Source organism: Lepidochelys kempii, chromosome 3 (assembly GCF_965140265.1).
Source record: "Lepidochelys kempii isolate rLepKem1 chromosome 3, rLepKem1.hap2, whole genome shotgun sequence".
Taxonomy (NCBI): Eukaryota; Metazoa; Chordata; order Testudines; family Cheloniidae; genus Lepidochelys; species Lepidochelys kempii.
In genome coordinates this window covers 156114963-156137536 of record NC_133258.1, presented here as the reverse complement: position 1 = coordinate 156137536, position 22574 = coordinate 156114963, and the positions used below count along the sequence as shown (strand labels likewise).

Sequence of the window (22574 nt, the reverse complement as noted above, 5' to 3'; positions counted from 1 at the left end):
CATTGGACCCACCCCTGACTGTGGATGTCCCAGAGTCACGAAAATTGCCTTCCAAGCCCTGGAGCTTTACCATCATGGATGCTAATGAAAAGCAAACATTAAGCTTATTTTGTGTTTGTTTCCAATTGAATTCTTCACTCAGAGAGCTGGGAGTAGCAACAGAGTCCCTGGAGTGACCTACCTGCAGCATCTGGAAGACGGCACCATGTCAGCTCGTATCTGAATGGCTGGTTTTGCAAACAGGAAGGCTTGGAACTTGTTTTGTTGTTTTTTAAACAAAAGCTGAAATTCTGCAGAAATTGATACTCTAGGGCCCTCACTTTTCGTGGAAAGTTTCATTGCAAACTAGATCTGGGTGGGAACCAGATTTTCAGTGTTATGGGAAATTCCACAGGTTTGAATGGGTTCCACCCACTCTGGAAGAAAACAAAACCAAAAACTTCCCACAAAACCAAATTCCCACCTAGTGTTAACCTTGGTGTATGATCAAATGCCATCTAGGGCCAGACAATGCTGTTTGGTTTGTAAGAACTGACCAGTGAAGTTCAGAATCCAGTTTCTAAGAATAAATATCCACGGGATATATCTGCAAAGAGTTACATTTTCACGACAAATTCCCCCCTATAGTTGCAATTGGATCTTGCTTAAAAAGTGATGTGCACCTTCATTATGTCCTGTTAAACAGATGCCATATTTCACATGAAAAGTAGCTGCATCTAATTGCTCAGCAAAGTGACTCGTGTACTTAAGGCCAAATGCTGAAGTCCTTGATTTGTTTTTACTGAGGCAAACTTCTGCATGAGAAGTGAACACTGATTAAGGGCCTCATAATTTGCCCCATAGTTTATACAGTCAATAAAAGATTGTGTTTTAGAATGAAAGATGCTTTCATATAAATATAAGATTAGAAACCAAGCAAAGGAGATCGTTTCTTGCCTATAAATAACAAATAGAGGAAAGGAAATGGTAACATGAGACAGGTATACAAATAGGTTAGTAAAATTGATTGTTAGTTCTCTCTCATCCAGCCCCATAATACTAGAGCAATGGGACACTCAATGAAAGTGATTGGTGGCAAACGTAAAAGCAGAGGGAGGGCTTTGTTCTGTTTTTTTTTCTGTACACAGCCCGTGATTGTGCTCACTGTCCTGGAAAATTACTGACCCTGATTCTCTTCTCACTTACAGCCATGTAAATCAGGTGCAACTCTGCTAACGTAAGTGGATTTACATCGATGTAAAACCAGTGGAAATGAGAAACTTAGATGTAGTCAGAAATATATCACAAGGGATAACAGTCATGATACTTCAGAACATGAGCTCTGTGGGTGGAGCGAGGATGCTTAAGCATACAGAATTTGTTGGTTTCCCCCTATGTTGTTGTTTATCCTCCAAAACATGAAGAACAGGCCATTGCTAGAGGAAGTATACTGGCCAAGACAAACCACTGGGCTGTCCTACATAGAGTCGGTTTGGGGGGAAAAACGGATATTTCATAAAAATATCAAACAAAAAAGGGGGTTTTACATTAAATGTTTAACTTTATCAAAAAAAAACCCCACAATTTTTCATTTAAAAAATACTGCTCTCACTTTTTTGTGACTAGTTTTATTGACTTTTTTTAAAGCTATTTATTTACAATGTTTTAACATGTTTACAAATCCTTGCCATGTAATTATCAGAAACAAAACAATCATTACAACAGTTAGCTTTTGTTTAAAGAGACATTACATAGGAAAATGGTCATCAGACCTTTCTATTTAACAGGGTGATACTGTATTACAGGATGAGCATCATTCCAACACCTATAGTATTGTTTCTAGAGATTTTATTAAATTGAGTGAAATTTCTATATACACCTATGAGAACAGGCATGTCTATCAAATGTCAATATTCAAAAACTTTGGATGCGTGTGCTAGTTTTTTTTTTTTTTGCTGATGACTGTATTTAGTCTCAGTATTGAATAAAAAGTAACCAAATATCTAAGCATCTATCTGTCCTCTGTCTATTTTGAGGGGCGCATAATTGATGTGTTAATATTTCCATAACTATAACCTCCCATCCTTTTTTGAACCAATCCTCTATGGTTGGTCTATTTTTCTTTTTCTAATGAGAGGCTACCAATAACTGAGCCTCTACTAGAGGCTGAGAGATTAATTCTTCATTTCCTTTTGTAAAGCAACTTCCTCTAGGAAGCCCCAGCAGGATTGCCAAAGGATCATTCGGTAATAAATATGACCTGTAACCAAATATCAGAAAGTGTGTGTCCCAATGCTCTCTAATAACTAGACATGTCTACCATATATGCATAACATTTCCTTTTTCACCGCAATTTCTCCAACATTTATCCCCATTCAATCTACAAATATTTTTTAACCTGACTGGCGTGAGTGGGAAACAGTATGTTAAAGAAATTTTCTTTTATTATTCTATGGGCCAAGACTGCTGGTCCTCTTTTCCAGATCAAATCCCATGCGTTTGGGGGTAATTTGCCTCTCCAGGTCCTTTTCCAAGTGCATCATATATGGCTTTTTTTTTTTTTTTGTTAGGAGAGTTGCCTGCAAAGAATGTTACAAATTACTTAGAGAGAGGTTTTTTCCCCTCAGTTGACCAGATTCCATCACTTCTATGAAAGTTAGCTGTCTGTATAAAACAGGTTTTCTAGAAAGTTGGGAAACAAAGCCTGATTTGAAAGTACTGGTACCTGGGGAGAGTGGACCAGTTAAAGTCAGTTTGATCTCCAAATAAGTTAGAAACATTTCTTTACTGAATAGCTGGCCACCCGTGTGTATTCCATGGCTTTCCCAATCTTTGAAGCAATCTGGTTTGTAATTTTAGTCAAGGTCCAGATTATTTGCAATGGGTGTCATTGGTGAGGAAAAAGAACTGATCTTATCTCTAGTTCTGTCCCAAACCCATAGAGTAGCCTTTGCTAAAGTAAATGGGTAAATTTCTGGCAGACATGATTTATTATTAATCCATGGTAGCCTAGCAATGTTTACACTGTCACGGTTTTCTTGTTCAATAAAGGCCCAGTGATTGGCTGGGTTAGAGTGCCCTCAGTCCACTACTGCTTTGAGCTGCTACTCTAGTATCCTAGAGTATTTGGAATAGCTCGTCCACCTTGTTTAATGGCTCTGTACAAAGTATCTGCTCTCTCTTTTGGTCTTTTCTTATTCCATGTAAATTCTAACAATATCCTCTGTATTCCTGCTGGTGGTTCATCTGGGTTCATCACAGAAGGATTTTGAAACAAGAATGATATCCTAGGCAGACTATTCATTTTGACTGCAGCTATTCTTCCCAGTTAAGAAGTTGCATACTTCCCTCAGCACTCCAGATCTTTGTTCATTGTCTCAATGACATTTAAATCCTAGAGCTCTTCTAGGTTTTTTGAAATTTAAATTCCCAGGTATACCCAAATGTTTTCTGGAGGAGTGACTGTTCCGTATGGTAAATTATAGCTAGCATTTCAGATTTGGCATAATTTAAATCCAGACACTTTCTCAAAGTCCTGGATTTCTTTAGAAATTAATTTTAAGGAAATGTTTTGTTTAGATAAAAAAAAAACCCCTAAACAATGAGAAATACAAAAAGGTCAATGACTTACAGCTTGCATAAATTTCTAAATACTGCATGTTTCAAGGGTTGTCCAGCAGAATTATGCAATTTTGCAACTCGTCAGAGCGGCAGGACCAGACAATACTACATGGACATAACACATTAAGGTAGGGGTAAAAGCAATAAAAGAGGAAAGGGCGTACATAAATAAAATAACAAAGGGACCAGGGAGGGGAAAGGAAAAGGTGGGGGCACTTTTAAATTTTTGTCCTCACTAGAATTTAAAAAAGGAGAGAAGAGGGTACAAGGGGTCCGAAGAAATATTTTCCCCTGAACTTTCTCTGTTACTTTTTTAAAGACTTCTCCCCACCACTGGAAAAAGGGGAGGAAAATAAAAAGAAAGTGGGTTCCCTTCCCTCCACCACGCCATCACAACTCTCTCACACTTTTTTCCAGTCTGAGGGTGGGGGGGTAGAAATGTAAGGGTTTTCCCCCCCCCCCCACCCATGTGGATGAAACCAACTTTTCCCCCACAAAAGTCAATTTTTCATTTTAAACACTTCTGCCAAAAAAAGTGACAATTTTCTAGTCATGTACATTTTTCCTGAAAATGTTCCTGTTGGTCGAGAAGGCCTTGTCCATCAAAAAAGTTCTGAAAGAAGACTTTTAGCTGGCTCTAATCCTATCTAATGCACTTCTGTTCCTCTGCGGGTGAGCCTGCTCCCTGGAATCTCACTTTTTAGATAGAGGAGACAGCTAACATCATTCGTGCATAATCTGAAAGAGAAAACTCTTCTCTCCAAAGAAATGGCAGTACTGTGGCGTTCATCATAAATGGGCAGAAATGGCATTTCCAGATAAAAGCACAGCGCTTGTCATACTGGATTTAGGCTACTGGCCCATCAAATCCATCCTGATGGAGCCCCCAAAACAGCCAACCAAAACACCTTAATGCACCAAGCCAAATGTGTGGTGCGGGGCAGAGTGTGTGTGTGTGTGGGAGGGGGGTGTACGGCGGGGGGAGTATTCCTATCAGGCCTTTGCAGTAATGACTGTATATGCTGAAGCAGGATATTTCATTACCGTTACCATATAGAATAACACACTAAGCATCTCTAGTGCCTTCCATCTGAGGAGCTCAAGGTGCTTTACCAAGGTTATTGAATTAATTCTCATGACACCCTTCTGATGCAGGTATTTTACATGGGCAATCTAAGACCACAGAGAGGTTACGGGACATATCCACAGTTGTACAGTGATTCAGTGGCAAAGCTGGGACTCAAACCCAGAACTCTTAGCTCCCTGCCCTAACCACTAAACTGCTGGACCAGATCCTGAGGTCTTTACTCCAACTTTGCTTAGTCCGTACTCAGTAAAAACTTCTATCTGGCCAAATCCTGAGGTGCTGAGCACCTATTAACTTCATTGGGAGCTGCAGGTTCCCATCACTTCTCAGCTTTTGGCCCACCGATGTCAATAGGATTTATAGCTGAATGAGGGTTGAGTAGTTGTTGATACTTGGATTTTTTTTTTTATAACCCAGAGACATTAGTTGACAGCACAAAAATGGCAGTGTATTTTGCACTTCCAAGATCCCAAAGAACTTTGCAGTCAATTAATTAATTAATTAATTCACACAAACCCCCCCCCCCCCCCCCGAGGTAGATCAGCAGTAGTATCCCCCTTTTGCAAAAGCAGAAACTGAAGCACAGAGAGGTTTAAGTGACTTGACCAAGGTCACACAGGAAGTCAATGGCAGAACAGAACACAGGTCTCCTGATTCATGGTCCTGCATTTTTCAGCCATTAGCCTATTCGTCTCATGGATTTCTTGTAAATATCACAAACACTTAGAGCAAATAATCCAGTCACTCATTAACACAAATAAGTCTGTCTGCTTCCTGGGTCTGAGTACTTTTAAGACACTGTGAAAATGGACACATCAATACAGCCCTCCACAGAAAAGCTGACAGTCACAGAATGGTGTCATGCTGCAATAACCAAAATCCCCTGCCAGGCAGCTGATGGTGCTTTCTAATCAACTTTGCAATGAATATTTCTTAAATCATTGTTAATCCACCATTTAAGCAGAGATATTGGTTCCAGACAACGAATCACAATACCTGGAGGGGAATATACCTGCCGTTTCCCCAGAGAGCAGGTGATTAACAGAGCACGCATGCTTGTCGGATGAGCTGGCACCAGTGGTGTTTATCACCTCAGAGCTCCTTGCCTGAAATGAAAGGAACTTTCATACAGGTTTTTGATGCAATCAGCTTTTATATATTGGGGAGTAGTAGGACAAGTGTAAAACTGCTCTTAAAGGAAAACTGCACCTGTTTTGCACTCTGGGGCAAATTCTGCTCTCAGTTACACAGATGCGCTTCCCACTGAAATCCGGACTGAGAGCAGGACTCTGATGCAGAAATGTCGTCCCCCCCGAAATGTTCACAAGGTAAGAAGTAGTTATGAACGAGCAACATTTTTAGAGGAACAGTGATCCCCTGTATGACCCAGACCTGAACTGAATGTTGAAGAGGCTGAAATATTTGCTTAATGTTTTTTCCCCCTCTGTCAGGGGTGCTGTAACAATTTGTATCATGGGGGTTCTGAGAGCCATTGAACCACACTGTAAACCCTGTATATGATGGAAGCCACTTCAAGCCGGGGGTGCTGCAGCACCCCTAGCTCCAACACCTATGCCCTCTGTTCTTCATTTTCTCCTTCCTCTGTGCTTCTGGGATTCCAGCCCACCCAGAATCAAGAGGAAGCCTGTCCCAAAGGGATTTCCACACCCAAGCACTTCAGGTAGTTTGGATAAGTTTGGAAATAAGGATCTAAATATTGGGGTGACTTTTTTCCCATGTCAAACCCCAATGCTGACCATCCTGAGCAACTCCTGAACACATCACCCATCACTGTTAACAAGCACTTGTCATGGTGATTAAACTTGTTACCTTGAATAAGGGGTGATAATTACACTTGTAGAAGGGCTCAAGGCAAAGATCAGCATTTGAACCCACCTTTCTTGAGTGTCTGTATATTTATTTATTTCCTCCAGTCCCTCTGGAACGTCTCCAGATTGATGCAATAGTTTGAAAGGCAGAATGTTTATTCTACTGAGAGCTGGGGATTCAGCTGCAGAAGCCAATATGCTCCTCCTCTGGAGATCTCTGGATTTTTTTCACCAGAGTGGGCAGTTGCTTGTTTTTAGGGCTCGATTATCTATCTAATCTTTATATATCTATAATGCACCTATATATCATTTAGCCTTCAATTCAGATTAACATTGCCGGCCAAGATTTTCAAAAGCGATATGTGATTTGACTGGCTCCATTTTTGGGTGTCTAATTTAAGATCCCTTAAGGGAGCCTGATTTTCAGAAAGTGCTGAGCACATTTCCTCTTAAAACGGCTTGATTTTCATATGCCTCAAATTGGGGTCCCAAAAGTGTTGTGTTTACTGGGTGCATTTTTAAGCCTTGGCTTCTGGCTGTGTTAAGACGGGGTCCAATCCCAGAAAGCCTTACTCACAAGAGTAATCCTTTCTCACTCTAGCAGTATCATAGAAAGTAAAGTGAACTACTCGAGTGAGTGGGACAATGCAGAATCAGACCTATGGTTATACAAAGGATGTAGAATTAGATTTTAAGCATTAATAGGTATTGGCCTGAAATACTTGCTTCTCATATTACAGGTGGAGGAATGAAGCACCATCATAGATTTCACGCTTTGTGGACAGTCCATCCCCCATTCCTGCTCCAATAATAAAAACTTCAGCATTTCCTGGTGGAGCCAAGAAAAAAACTGATTAAGTGAAAGCTGGCAGCAGTCAAGAAACCCTGCTCTGTTGTAGCAAAAACTGTAGGAGACCAACCATCAACTTGAATAGGAGAGCAAACAGGGTCATTGTAGAGGTCAGATAGAAGAGACGTGTACTATGGCCCTGCTTCACCTGCGCTGTGGACTCTATACTTGGTCCTGAACTGAGATTCACCCCGGCAGCATTTATTCAAGGAGGTGGGGCAGTTCTTGTATGAAGCAGCACTGAACTGAGACTGAAAACCACACATCTGTCACTTTGTCGCTGGAGGCATTACAGGTAAAACCTCACTTTGCTGTTCTACTTATTTAAAGATTAAATAGGAGAAATATTAGTACTGGAAAAGCATCACAGATGCAACAAAAGGGATTTGGCTTTGGATTCTAACTTAGTCTTGGAGGTATAATGTTACCTGGAGGATTTGCTTATATGACTCCAAAATGAGAGAGTGAGAGAGAGCGTTTTCAAAGAAGCAAGATGGGTTTGCTTTCCTCTAAAGAACCTCCCTGTGGAACGGTAAGTTATCAGAAGTAATCGGTAGTGGAGATCCTAAGATAACAATGACTGCACTGTATGCGGTAGTTAAATGATGCAGTAAAAAGGTAACTGGCAAGGTCCTATGTTGTCTATGTAAAATGAAGGAAATTTGACTTTGTGAATAGTACATGAGAATTCCTCATGGACAGTTAAGGGTTAGAAGGCCGTGTCATGTATCACTGGAAAGATAACATCTGCTAGACTTACAATAGCATTGTGGGTTTAGTCTTGATGTACAGAGGCATTATTGGCTTTCACACAGAGGACATGTACAGATGCACAACATTTCCTCCCAGTGGGGTGGGGCGTTAATTAAATAATGCTGTCCCATCTTAGAGGAGCACTGTGAAGCTAATTCACTGATGTTTATAAAGGGCTTTGAGATCCTTGGAGGACAGGGTCTATAAAGAAAAAAGGACTTTCCCTGTGATGCATAAAGCAGGCTGTAGTCAAGGTTAAATATGCAGGTACACTGCGGGAGGGGAAATACGGGTGGGCAGGATTTGTTGATTTCCCAGAATTCTAACAACCTATAAGGCTAAGTTCAGTTGTTTTCCCCTAAGAGATAGAGAGCCTATCAGGCCAACATTTGGTGGAAATATTTGTAAAAGAGGGATTGGGAACATTTTCTGAAGGGCAATAAAAGAGGCTGAATAGTTCAAATATGAAGTAGGAACAAAATGTTCGTTCTTGCTTGCTGGCTTATTTCTACTTCGGACTCAGTGGAAAACTGCAGAAAGAGCCATTGAATAGTGAGGTATATAATATTGCACCAAAAACTATATTAAAAGAACATTAAGATTGCAAAGCCAAGCACTCTGAAGTTAGGAAATGCCAGAATGAAGGTTGCCTGTGCACCTTTAATTCAGCACCCTTGTGCATATGCATTATGAGACACTGTTTAATTACTGATTTCAGAGTAGCAGCCGTGTTAGTCTGCATTCGCAAAAAGAAAAGGAGGACTTGTGGCACCTTAGAGACTAACCAATTTATTTGAGCATGAGCTTTCGTGAGCTACAGCCCACTTCATCGGATGTAGCTGTAGCTCATGAAAGCTCATGCTCAAATAAATTGGTTAGTCGCTAAGGTGCCACAAGTCCTCCTTTTCTTTAATTACTATGGTGAGAGATTGTGCCACACACTCCCAAAGAAACTGAGGAACTGCCCGATCAGCATCCCGTACAGCAAACAGGAGAAGATCAAGAATGAGCTCTCAAAACTGGAGACTTTCATACAAAAGCAACCTTCCACACAAACGTCCACGTGGCTGGACTTTATAAAAATGAGACAAGCCATTTACAATGCATGCTTTACTTCTCTACCGAGGAAAAAGGACAGTAAACTCCTATATGCCACAGGGGGCTACAGCAGTGGTACCCTTAACTCACCCAACAGCATTGTTAATCTATCCAACCGCACACTTAGCCCAGCAAAAGAGTCTGTCCTATCTTGGGGACTCTTTCTGCCCCACCACCCCCACAAACATGATACAGTTCTGTGATGATCTGGAAGCCTACTTCTGCCATCTCCGACTCAAGGAATATTTTCAATACACCATTGAACAGTGCACTGACCCACAGGAACCCTCCTACCAACACTACAAGAAGAAGAATTCTGCATGGGCTCCTCCTGATGGTCAAAATGACAGACTGGACTTCTACATAGAGTGCTTCCGCAGATGTGCACAGGCTGAAATTGTGAACAAATGGCATCACTTGCCCCATAAGCTCATCCGTACAAAATGCAATGCCATCCACAGCCTCAGAAACAACTCTGACATTATAATCAAAGGGGCTGACAAAGGAGGTGCTATAGTCATCATGAACAAGTCAGATTATGAGCAGGAGGCTGCCAGGCAACTCTCCAACACCACATTCTACTGGCCACTATCCTCCAATCCCACTGAGGAGTACCAAAAGAAACTACACCATCTGCTCAAGAAACTCCTTGAAAAAGCACAGGAACAGATCTGTGCAGACACATGCCTAGAACCCCGACCAGGGGTATTCTATCTGCTACCCAAGGTCCATAAACCTGGAAATCCTGGACACCCCATCATCTCAGGCATTGGCACTCTTACAGCAGGATTGTCTGGCTATTTGGACTCTCTCCTCAGACCCTATGAGACTCCTAGCTATCTTCGAGACACCACCGACTTCCTTAGGAAACTACAATGCATTGATGATCTTCCTGAAAACACCATCCTGGCCACCATGGATGTAGAAGCTCTTTACACTAATATTCCACATAAGGATGGACTACAAGCTGTCAGGAACAGTATCCCTGATGAGGCCACGGCACATCTGGTGGCTGAGCTTTGTGACTTTGTCCTCACCCACAACCATTTCAGATTTGGGGACAACTTATACCTTCAAGTCAGCGGCACTGCTATGGGTACCTGCATTGGCCCCACGGTATGCCAACATCTTTATGGCTGACTTAGAACAACGCTTCCTCAGCTCTTGCCCCCTAGCGCCCATCCTCTACTTGCGCTACACTGATGACATCTGTGACGGGTTGGATCACAGAAAACCCCTTGGGAACTGCCAACTGATGTGTTGAGATGACTTCTAACCCATTTTCCCTGCCAGCTTGGGACTCTAGAAACTTGCCTTGTTTGAGCCAGACATGCTTGCCTGCTGCAAACACAGACCCAGGTCTGAACCACATCCCCCAAAAGCTGCAGGCTTAACTGAAAATGGCTTAAGAAGTGTTCCTGTCTCCAACACTCAGATGTCCAGCTCCCAATGGCGTCCAAACCCCAAATAAATCCATTTTACCCTGTATAAAGCATACTCTGGGTTAATTAATAAGTATTATTAATACATACTATGTGTTAATTAATAAGTAAAAAGTTATTTTATTAAATACAAAAAGTAGGATTTAAGTGGTTCCAAGTGATAACATACAGAACAAAGTGAATTACCAAATAAAATAAAACACGCAAGTCTATGCCTAATACTATAAAAAGTGATTACAGATGAAACCTCACCCTCCGAGATGTTCCAGTAAGCTTCTTTACAGACGAGCCTCTTTCTAGTCTGGGTCTAGCAATCACTCACACCCCTGTGGTTACTGTCCTTTGTTCCAGTTTCTTTCAGGTATCTTTGGGGGTGGAGATGCTATCTCTTGGGCCAGCTGAAGACAAAATGGAGGGGTCTCCCAGGGGTTTAAATAGACTTTCTCTTGTGGGTGGACACCCTTCCCTCCCCTTGTGTAGAATCCCAGCTACAAGATGGAGTTTTGAAGTCACATGGTCAAGTCACATGTCCATGCATGACTCAGAATTTACAGGTAGCAGCCATGGTTCACATGCTACCTTGAACTTCCTCAAGTAGACTTCTTATGTGGATTGGAGTCTTCCAAGATCCATTGTTCATTAAGTGTTTCTTGATTGGGCACTTAATTTGCACATTCCTTTCTCAAAAAGCTGACCAAATGCTTTACTAAGGTTACTTGAAATCAAACCAGTACACAGCCAATATTCATAACTTCGAATACAAAAATGATACAAGAATACAAATAGGATGAATAGATTCAGTAGATCATAACCTTTACAGAGATATGTTACATGGCATATGTAGCATAAAACATATTCCAGTTATGTCATATATACTTTCATAAGCATATTTCCATAAAGGCTTATGGGGTGCAAGGTCACAACATCTTCATCATATGGACCCACAGGAAGGAGGCCCTTGAAGAATTCCACCTGAATTTCAACAATTTCCACCCCACCATCAACCTCAGCCTGGACCATTCCACACAAGAGATCCACTTTCTGGACATTACAATTCAAATAAGTGATGGTCACATAAACACCACCCTATACTGGAAACCTACTGACCACTATACTTACCTACATGCCTCCAGCTTCCATCACACGATCCATTGTCTACAGCAGGGGTTCCCAAACTTAGCTCGCGGCTTATTCAGGGTAAGCCCCTGGCAGGCCATGAGATGCTTTATTTACCTGAGTGTCCACAGATACAGCCACTCACAGCTCCCAGTGGCTGTGGTTTGCCATTCCCGGCCAATGGGAACTGTGGAAAGAGGTGGCCCGGCCCGCACTGCTTCCCGCAGCTCCCATTGGCCAGGAATGGTAAACTGCAGCCACCAGGAGCTGCGAGCAGCTGTACCTGAGGATGCTCAGGTAAACAAAGGATCTCACGGCCTGCCAGGAGTTTACCCTGAACAAGTCGTGAACCAAGTTTGGGAACCCCTGGTCTACAGCCAAGCCCTAAGATACAACAGCATTTGCTCCAATCCCTCAGACAGAGACAAACTCCTAACAAGATCTTTATTAAGCATTCTTACAACTACAATACCCACCTAGGGAAGTGAGGAAACAGACTGACAGAGCGAGACAGGTACCCAGAAGTCATCTACTTCAGGATAGGTCCAACAAGGAAAATAACAGAACACGACTGGCTATCAAGTACAGCCCCCAGCTAAAACCTCTCCAGAACATCATCAACGATCTACAACTTATCCTGGAAAACGATCCCTCACTCTCACAGATCTTGGGAGGCAGGCCAGTCATCACTTACAGACAGCTCCCCTAGTTAAGCAAATACTCACCAGCAACTACACACCACACCACAGAAACACTAACCCAGGAACCAATTCCTGTAACAAACACTGTTGCCTACTCTGTCCCCATATCTACTCTAGCGACACATCAAAGGACCCAACCACATCAGCCACACCATCAGGGGCTCATTCACCTACACATCTACCAATGTGGTATATGCCATCAGGGCCAGCAATGCCCCTCTGCCATGTACATTGGCCGAATTGGACAGTCTCTACATAAAAGAATAAATGGACACAAATCAGACATCAGGAATGGTAACATAGAAAAGCCACTAGGAGAACGCTTCCATCTCCCTGGACATTCTAGAACAGATTTAAAAGTAGCCATATTTCAACAAAACTTCAAAAATGGACTTCAAAGAGAAATCACAGAGCTACGATTCATTTGCAAACTTAATGCCATTAATTTGGGCTTGAACAGGGACTGGGAGTGGCTGGCTCACTACAAAAGCAATTTCCCCTCTCTTGCTATTGACACCTCCTCCTCAACTATCGGGAGTGGACCACATCCCCCCTGATTGAATTGGCCTTGTCAGCACTGGTTCTCCACTTGTAAGGTAACTCCCTTCTCTTTGTTTGCCAGTGGATTTATGCCTGTATCTGTAATTTTCACTCCATGCATCTGAAGAAGTGAGTTTTTCACCCACAAAAGCTAATGCCCAAAAATATCTGTTACTCTTTAAGGTGCCACCGGACTCCTCAATGTTTTTGTGGATACAGACTAACATGGCTACCCCTCTGATCTTTAATTACATAATCACTTCTTACATTTTCATAGGATCCCTGCCTATCTGACTTACCTCTTCTAGATAGCATTGTCTTCCCCTGTGAAGAAAGGGGAGACAATCTGTGGTTGTCCATGATAGAGGGTGTTTCAGGATCTTCACAGTGCCATGCTTTGCTCCCTCCAAACACAGACGTTGGTTTGAAGAAACCTTCTAACGCTCACAGAGTGAAATTCCTCGTTGTAGAGGGGTCCAGCATAAGGGGAACGCAACACACTCAAGTCGCATTTAAACCCCAAGAGCCTGATTCACCCTTGCCCTGCACCTTGCATAGTCTTTCACATTAGTGGAAAGCAATTGTAAGAAGCTGCCAGATCAAAATGGTATATTTTTTGTGCCCCCTCTGCACAGGTGTAAATAACTATGCACAGTGCAAGGCAATAAAATATCAGGGTCTGAGTGTCTGATCCTATGCATTGAAGTTAAGGGGAGCTGCACCATTGACTTCAATGGGTGCAGGATTGAGTCCTGCCAGTTTAAGTGGAACTCACATCATTCACGGGCCTTGTGTAGGCTCTCTTTCAGGGGTGAATTTCAACCAGACAGAGCAATATCTTGTATGTCTGCGCATGTGCATATCCAAGCATGATTCCTGAAAAGCTGATGAAGTTATTCTGCAGGAGGAGGGTAGTTTATCTGCCTTATCTTCTACTGCCAGTTGCTAAATTATTCCCAGTGTGTTAAACAATGTAATTAAACACATACACACACACTAAAAACCCTTGTTCTCAGTCAGAAGAGAGAGAGAGAGAGAGAGAGCGTGCGTCAGTCCCAGCCTTTAAGCTCTGTTAGTTTTAATTTGAGTTGTGGAATTAGTAATCAGTTTTGCTGGAACACTGTTGCGGGAAATAGATCTTAGCATGCACAAGGCCTAGGTACCGTTTCAAATGAGTATTTGTTAAGGAGAAACCATTCCCTGTCGTGTTATGGTACATTACATGAGATTTATTTCCATTGTATTGAAAAATGCAAGTGAAAAAGGAATGTTCTTTCTCTATGTCAGCTGAGAGCTATGTCTGAATTTCATCTGATTTCTTTGAAATGAAATTGCTTTTTTAAATTAAATAACAAGACAAGACACTCCTGGTCTTTCCAGGGGATTGTTAAAGGTCCTAAGAGGAAAGGACTTTAACTACACAGAAGGGCAATAATACTCTATATATAAACAGTGGTTCTTAACCTTTACTGCAGCCTGCATCCCTTTGGTTCTCAAAATATGTTCTTGCACCCCTTGTCAAAAGCCGTTGAAGTAGGTCAGTTCTTTAAACCCAGATATATTTTTGTTTGTATATTACAGTAATCGTTAAATGTATAATGTTAATAAATACATAGATTTGATGAAACAAAGTAGTTGTACTTACGTGTCTGTGCTTCATTTGTGTTTTTGATGATTTACCTTCTAAAAAATCTGGCATGTCTGGCACCCCCAGAAAGGGCATCTTGTACCCCAAGGAGTGCGTGCACCCCAGGTTAAGAACCACTGCTATAAAACATGGGGAAGCTATATTAGCCGTTTCGGTGAATCTAAATGAAGTTTTTAATAATCCTGTGTGAAATGTTCACAACAAAACCAGAAGCCAGGCTCTCATCTGAATACTAGTGCTTCTGCTCTCCTTACCCAGTGTTGGAGGCATATTGACAAATAGAGATGATCATCTGATAACAGAAGTATCTTTCATCTAGCAAAAAAGGCATAACAAGATCCAGGGGTTGGAAGCCAAAGCCAGACAAATTCAGATTAGAAGTAAGGTGCAGCTTTTTCACAGTGTGGGTAATTAACCACTGGAACAATTTACCAAGGGAGATGGTAGATTCTCTGTCACCTGAAGTCTTTAAATCAACCCTGGATGCCTTTCTAAAATATATTCTATAGCTCTAACAGAAGTGCCAGGCATTGTGCAGGAATCACTTGGGTGAGGCTGTTTGGCCTGTGTTATGCAGGACACCAGACTAGATAATCACAGTGGTCCTTTTTTTACCTCAAAATCGATGAATCGTCTGCCCAAAGTGACCAGTGGGCTTAAAAAACAAAATGCTATGAATGAAGATAGCTGGAATGGAATTCGAGGGAAGGTGGGTTGTGTTTGTTGGAAGGAATAGGACTCAAAGGAATGTTTGGTACTTTTAGAGAAGGGTGATATGGCTTAGGTTAAAACCAGAACTACACTGGGGTTAAAATGACAGGTTTCAGAGTAACAGCCGTGTTAGTCTGTATTCGCAAAAAGAAAAGGAGTACTTGTGGCACCTTAGAGACTAACCAATTTATTTGAGCATAAGCTTTCGTGAGCTCATGAAAGCTTATGCTCAAATAAATTGGTTAGTCTCTAAGGTGCCACAAGTACTCCTTTTCTTTTTGGGGTTAAAATGTGACTCAGAAATGTGTGGCTTGGGATAACAAAGCTCTTGAGAGCCTTTGTGAAGCAAGGGGGCTCTCAGAAGGTTTTATTCCTCTGAATGACTGTTCTTTCAGTAACAGAAGGCCCCAGGTGAGAGAGCACATATATCCATGTGTGAATGCATGTGTGCGTCCACATGTGGCTTTGGGAAGGCCAGGAGACCAGTACAAACAAAAATCCTCACACTCCCCTTTTGAGCAGAATAACTAAGTCGGGAACCAGTTGCTCTTTAAAACTCTGGGGCTCTGGCAAAGCCTGGGAGTCTTTGAAACCTCTGCCCCTCTCCCTCCTCATCTCATGGCCGGATCAGGAATGGGGCTGGAAAATGACACAGAAGGCCCGGGAGGACACTTGTTTATCTGAGCTCCCATATCTGTGGATTCAGGGCTGTTCTTCTGAGGTGGCCCTCAACCCTTCTTCTCTATCATTCCTGACTGCGGGTGATGCTTTCACGAGCTGTTCTACTGCTGTGCCCTTTGACAACCCTAAGGGGGAAGGGGCCCACAGCAAGAGTCACATCAACTTGAATTCTTCACCAGCAGCAGTGCTGGGTGCTGTGTCAGGCCACAAGTAGACAGAATCCCTCCATCTAGCATCAGGACTAGTCCTTTTTATGCATCTGGCACATGACTGCAACCAATGAGGAGTCTCACCCAGCTGTGTGAGGAAGCACTTTTCCCAACTGACAGCTGCTCTTGTGCAGAAGGAAAGGCATTCCTAGTTGAGATAGACCCAAACAACTTGAGAACACCCCCAAATCTGGGCAGGGCAGTGGGTTTCCAAGTCTGGATATGACTCTAAACTTCTCAGCTAAGCCCTAACTCAGCTCTCCAATTGAATCAATGGATCTAAATCCCTCCAACTTTGGAAGGTGTGGATGAAATGCAGATTTCAGTTTAGGGCGGGATTTTTGCCTCCTAGTTATCTGAGAAATTGATCCTAAGACAAAGCCATCCCTGAAAGTCTTTCCATTAACACCAACGGACTTTGCACCAGACCCCGAGACAGGGCAATGGCTGGAGGGGGTGTTTGTTTTGGTTAGCGCTCTCAACAGCTCAGTGAGTGGTGGAGCCGTATGCATCTGAATGTGGACTATGCCATCAAGCATTCAAAAATGAGTCCAAAGAGCTCAGAAAATAAAAGTAAACTCCCACAAAAATACATCATGCACAAAAGTAATCAACAGCTGAGAGTGTTTTTTGGGCCCACTACAAATGTCTTAGGTTACCATAGCTTCTTCTGTAACACCCTACCAACAGCAATATTCCCTTCCCTCCCTTGTTGTCCGTCCACCCCACCCCACCCCATGTTCTATTATATTACCTATATAGTACTGCAGTGTTTCCCAGACAGTTTGCTCAGGAAGACTTAGAATTGAATCTGAAGCAATGGCAGTGTTGGTTTAAGATAAATCTGGTGGCATTTTTACCATTTCTCTTTCCCCAGGCATTTCCAGCTAGGAAGGATTTTGTCACGACTACCTCCTTCTGTGAGTAGCTGCTCCAGAATCCTGTCTGGGCACTCCTTGTGTGCTTGGAAGGCAGTGTTTCAGAAGTGGCCATTAACAATGGCTGACACACTTTCTCCTTCACAGGATAGAGGCATGATGCTGCCTGCCCCCGGCCCGTATCAGAAGCTAGAACTAGGCTGGCAAACCAAGGGGAGGATTGGAAGCCTTCAGAGCCCGCAGAAATTTAACAATCAGGATTTCACCCTCCTGAGAGAGTACTACCTGAGCCGAGGCCTGCTGTTTGAAGATGACACCTTCCCAGCACATGTCAGTTCCATTGGTCCCAATCTGCTCTCAGCAGACAAGCTGAGCTACCTACAGTGGAAAAGACCAACGGTGAGTTCCTCCTGATGGCTTTCAATTGCGAAGCTGATTTCCTGGGTGTAAAAAGACAACAACTTTGATTTATCTCATGGCTGTTAGGTACAGCCCTCTGTGGAGGGCTGTGCCCAGCTATGCTGACTCGAGGGAAGCACTGGGAAGCATTGCGTCTTACGGACAGACCAAGGCTCCCAGGCCTGTGGGGGAGGGCGCCTGGTGTTACGTCTCCATTAGAGGGTGAGGGGGTGAAACGTGTGCTTCTCCACTGGCCAGCGCATGGGGGCAATGAGCAGGCGAGCACAGGGACTGAGATGACAGCCAGCCTTTGTGAAAGGGCACTAAAGGACGGTGTTCCTGGTATGTGTCCGCTCACATTACACCTGTGCGGGGATCAGCCACAATCTTGCCCTTAGTTAGAACCACTTAATTACAAGTATTTGTCCCAAAGCCCCATGGGATGGTGACCTGCCATCTTTTCAATTTATACCACAACCTCCTCTCAGCCCCAAAAACCTTCCTGCCTGCTTTTAAATTAGTAGACGTCAATAGAAATCATTTAAGCTGAAGTTTTCATTTATTTAGGGTTTTTTTTTAAGTATATCAGATCAGACCCTCAGCTGATGCAAATTGATGTGGCTCCACTGACTTCTGCTGAGTGACCCTTGATTACATCAGCTGAGATCTGGCCCATTCTCTCATTTTTAAGGCACAGATTCAGATCATTGGTCAGCTTGCACTGTCATTCCCTAAAATCTTGAGGGAAAGCTTTGCAGTCAGCCCTAGTTCTGCAAAGCCACGGGGCCAAATTCTGGTTACAACTCCACTGAAGTCATAGGGCCAGATGTAGGGAATGGTGTAAATTAGATCCTCCCCTTTTCCTCTAACCTAGATATCTATGTGCTCAGGCTCTCTTCAAGCCTACTTCTGCTTCTCCTACAGATGGGTAAGGGAGTCACCGGGGTTGTACCGGGGTCTGACACTGACAACACTTTTTAGGATTTGGTCCCGAGCATCACAGACTGTAGAAATGGAAACAGCCTGTTCTCCATTCCCATCCCCAAGCCAATTGCAGGATTGCCCCTAGTGCCCATTTTCTAGTGGTTTGTCCAGCCTGCTTTTTAAAAAGTCCCAAGCAATGGGACCTTTACCACTTCCCCAGGCAGGACTAGTGTACAACTGAACACATCTTTCTGTCACCCAGTAGAGCTGCACCTCTTGTAGCAAATTTGTCCGATGACTGTATTTCAGAGGTGGGCAAACTACGGCCCGCGGGCCACATCCGGCCCGTGGGACTGTCCTGCCCAGCCCCTGAGCTCCTGGCCCAGGAGGCTTGCCCCCCCATCCCCTCCTCTGTTCCCCCACCCATGTAGTTATGATGCTGCATGGGCAGCGGGGCTACGAGTTTCTGCCGCTCTGAGCTGCATGGTAAGGGGGCGGTGGCAACGTGCGTGTGCAGCGGTGGGGGGGTTGGGTAGGGGGTCCCAGGGGGCAGACAGGGAGCGGTTAGCAGCAGGGGGTCCTGGGAGCAGTCAGGGGACAGGGAGCAGGGTCGGTTGGATGGGACGGAGGTTCTGGGGCGGTCAGAGGTCAGGGAACGGGGGGGGGTTGGATAGGGTGTGGGAGTCCCGGGGAGCCTGTCAGGGGGTGGGGGTGTGGATAGGGTTTGGGGCAGTCAGGAGACAGGGAGCGGGGGGCGGGGTTGGATAGGGGGTGGGGTCCCAGGGGGGCGGTTTGGGGTGAGGGGTCCCAGGAGGGGGAAGTAAGGGGACAAGGAGAAGGGGGGGTTGAATGGGTCAGGGGTTCTGACGGGGGCAGTCAGGGGGTGTGAAGTGGGAGGGGGCGAATAGGGGGCGGGAGTCAGGCTGTTTGGGGAGGCACAGCCTTTCCTACCCAGCCCTCCATAAAGTTTCGCACCCCAATGTGGCCCTCGGGCCAAAAAGTTTGTCCACCCTGCTGTATTTTGTCAACCACTTTTCTTAGCTCCCCCTGACATTTAATTTCTGGTTAGAAATCTGACGGCAAAGAAAAATAGCATCTTGGTCCTATTCTTCTCTCCTCATTCTGCATCTTCTGAGTCACATAGTATCTGGTTATTTAAGTGACAGATCGTTTTTACTGCTGTCAGTGTTCCAAATCCAATGTAGGAGCTGAGGAGCAAGCTGCCTTCTATTTTACCCTGTGCATCATCAAGAGAATTGCCAATTACATTCAGAGTCTGGGATCTTTATATCTGGTGCTAATGTGCAAAGCAGAAAGAAAACAGCTTGATTTTCAGACACCAGGCAGTGGTGAGTTAGAGAAAACTTGTTTTGACTTGTAAAGTGAGCCAATTTGATATAGGAGTCCTTGAGGGGGAACAGATTGGGAGCACCACAATGTCATTTTTATTGTTGCTTTTCTTGATTGTGTAGTAGCTGCACTTGGACAGTAGCTGTGAAGATTAAGGGCCATGTTTTCAGACCCAGCCTCTGGTTTTGTGCCACAGAGAGGTGTGTGCTGTTATTTGCACCTGCAAAACTGTGTGTTCACATGTTCTGCATGTGCAATTTCAAGCACTGTTGTTATAGCTAGGGGTGATTAATACTGAAGTAGGCAGGGATCCTGTGGGAAAAATAGTATGTGATTATCTCATTACAGACTCTCTCATAATTACAGCTGTATGAAAAAAATTGGATGAATATTTTATTCACCAAAAACGTTGTTTCAGATTAACCAAAATTATGAACCAATTCATGTTGAATTTGGCAAATAGTTTTGGCTGAAAAAATAAAAAATAAATTTAAAAAAGTTGGAATATTTCATTTTTAAATGAAACATTTTGTTTTTTTCATTTTCAGACAATGTTTCATTTTGAAATTTGCCTAAATGTAATTGAAAAGAAATGGGATCCCTCCCACCAAATCATTTCGGTAAAACAAAAGAATGTTGGTCAACACCAAATTAATGTAGGGGGAGGGTTCATTTTGGGGGGAAAAAAAAAGGAGAAGAAGTTAGTTTAGGTTAATCCAAAACAATTTTTGTTTTGGTTCAGGCAACAAAATGAATATTCAGTTATTTGCACAGCCCTAAGTATAATTCACATGCACAAAGAGGCTGTCAAGGTTCCTTCCCCATCTGAACTCTAGGGTACAGATGTGGGGACCTGTGTGAAAACCTCCTAAGCTTACTTTTACCAGCTTAGGTTTAAAACTTCCCCAAGGTACAAACTATTTTACCCTTTGCCCTTGGACTTCCACTGCCACCACCAAACTTTATCTGGGTTCCTGAGAAAACGTTGTTTGGAAACATCTTTCCCCCAAAAATCCTCCCAACCCTTGCACCCCACTTCCTGGGGAAGGTTTGGTAAAAATCCTCACCGATTTGCATAGGTGACCACAGACCCAAACCCTTAGATCTTAGAACAATGAAAAAGCATTCAGTTTTCTTACAAGAAGACTTTTAATAGAAGTAAAAAAGAATCACCTCTGTAAAATCAGGATGGTAAATACCTTACAGGGTAATTAGATTCAAAACAGAGAATCCCTCTAAGCAAAACCTTAAGTTACAAAAAAGACACAGACAGGAATATTCATTCTATTCAGCACAGCTATTTTCTCAGCCATTTAAAGAAATCATAATCTAACACATACCTAGCTAGATTACTTACTAAATTCTAAGACTCCATTCCTGTTCTGTCCCCAGCAAAAGCATCACACAGACCCTTTGTTTTTCTCCTTCCTCCCAGCTTTTGAAAGTATCTTGTCTCCTCATTGGTCATTTTGGTCAGGTGCCAGTGAGGTTACCTTTAACTTCTTAACCCTTTACAGGTGAAAGGATTTTTCCTCTGGCCAGGAGGGATTTTAAAGGTGATTACCCTTCCCTTTATATTTATGACAGAGGCTAAATCAAGATTGCACAGGCAACCTTAATTCTGGCATTTTCTGATTTCTGACTGTTTGACTTTGCAATCTCAAAAACATTCTTTTACTGTAGAGCAGGGATCGGCAACCTTTGGCACACGGCCTGCCAGGGTAAGCCCCCTGGTGGGCCAGGCCAGTTTGTTTACCTGCCGCGTCCGCAGGTTCAGACAATCGCGGCTTCCACTGTCCATGGTTCACCGTCCCAGGCCAATGGGGGCTGTGGGAAGGGCAGCCAGCACATCCCTCGGGCCGCGCCGCTGCCTGGAGCAGCGAACTGCGGCCAGTGGGAGCCGCGATCGGCCGAACCTGAGGATGCAGCAGGTAAACAAACTGGCCTGGCCACCGGGGGCTTACCCCAGTGGGCTGCGTGCCAAAGGTTGCCGATCCCTGATGGAGAGAGAGTGAGTGTGTGTGTGTATGTGTGTGTGTAATCATTATACTGCAGTAGTGCCAGGATGCTGCAATAGAGATCAAGATCGCACTGTGCTAGGCACTGCACAAACATCTCACTCAAGTCCATCCTTGCCCAGAAGAGTATGCAATCTGAATGGAGAAGCCAGACAAGGGTGGGTAGAGAAACTGAAGCACAGCGAGGTGAACTGACTTGCCCAAGGACACACAGTGAGTCAGTTGCAGAGCCAGAAAAGAACCCATGTCTCCTGACTCTCAGGCTGATCTTCTATTCACTGAAGCATGCTGCCTCTCTATTAGTTTGTATCAGTTGTATTGTAGCCAACTCTTGAGGCTGCATTCAGAATCAGGACCCTCCTGTGCTAGGCATTGTGCAAACACATTTAAAGACAATCCTTGCCCCCGAAAGAGCAATCTAACGGTCAGATTCAGGGCTGGCCTTACCATGAAGTGAACTGAGGCAGCTGCCTCAGGTGCCAGACTGGGGGCGGGGCGCCACTAGGACCCAGAGTGTAGAAAATTGTGTCTGCTGCTGGTGCATATGTGTAAGCAGTGTCAGGATGAGCTCCACCCTGACATCTGGTGGTGAGGTGTGGCAAGTTGTGGAAAAGAACTTCAGGGGCCGATCTCATTTGCATAGGCACACCCACCACGCCTAGAATGAGACCATAGCTGCCCAAATGGTCACTTTGGCTGCTGTGGGATCCCCAGTGTCTCTGTTATTGGGGCAGGAAGAA

At 43.8% G+C, this 22574-nt stretch overlaps 1 protein-coding gene across 1 annotated transcript in view; it reads left to right on the top strand.

Annotated features, from left to right (window-relative positions):
- Positions 1-7830: 7830 nt before the first annotated feature.
- CAPN13 (calpain 13) overlaps positions 7831-22574 on the top strand; it is a 62055-nt gene continuing 47311 nt past the window's right edge. Inside the window, exons 1-2 of the mRNA XM_073336698.1 lie at positions 7831-7898; positions 17291-17542. Coding sequence (XP_073192799.1) covers positions 7860-7898; positions 17291-17542 — 291 coding nt within the window. The 5' untranslated portion in view covers positions 7831-7859. The remainder of the gene's footprint in view (positions 7899-17290; positions 17543-22574) is intronic.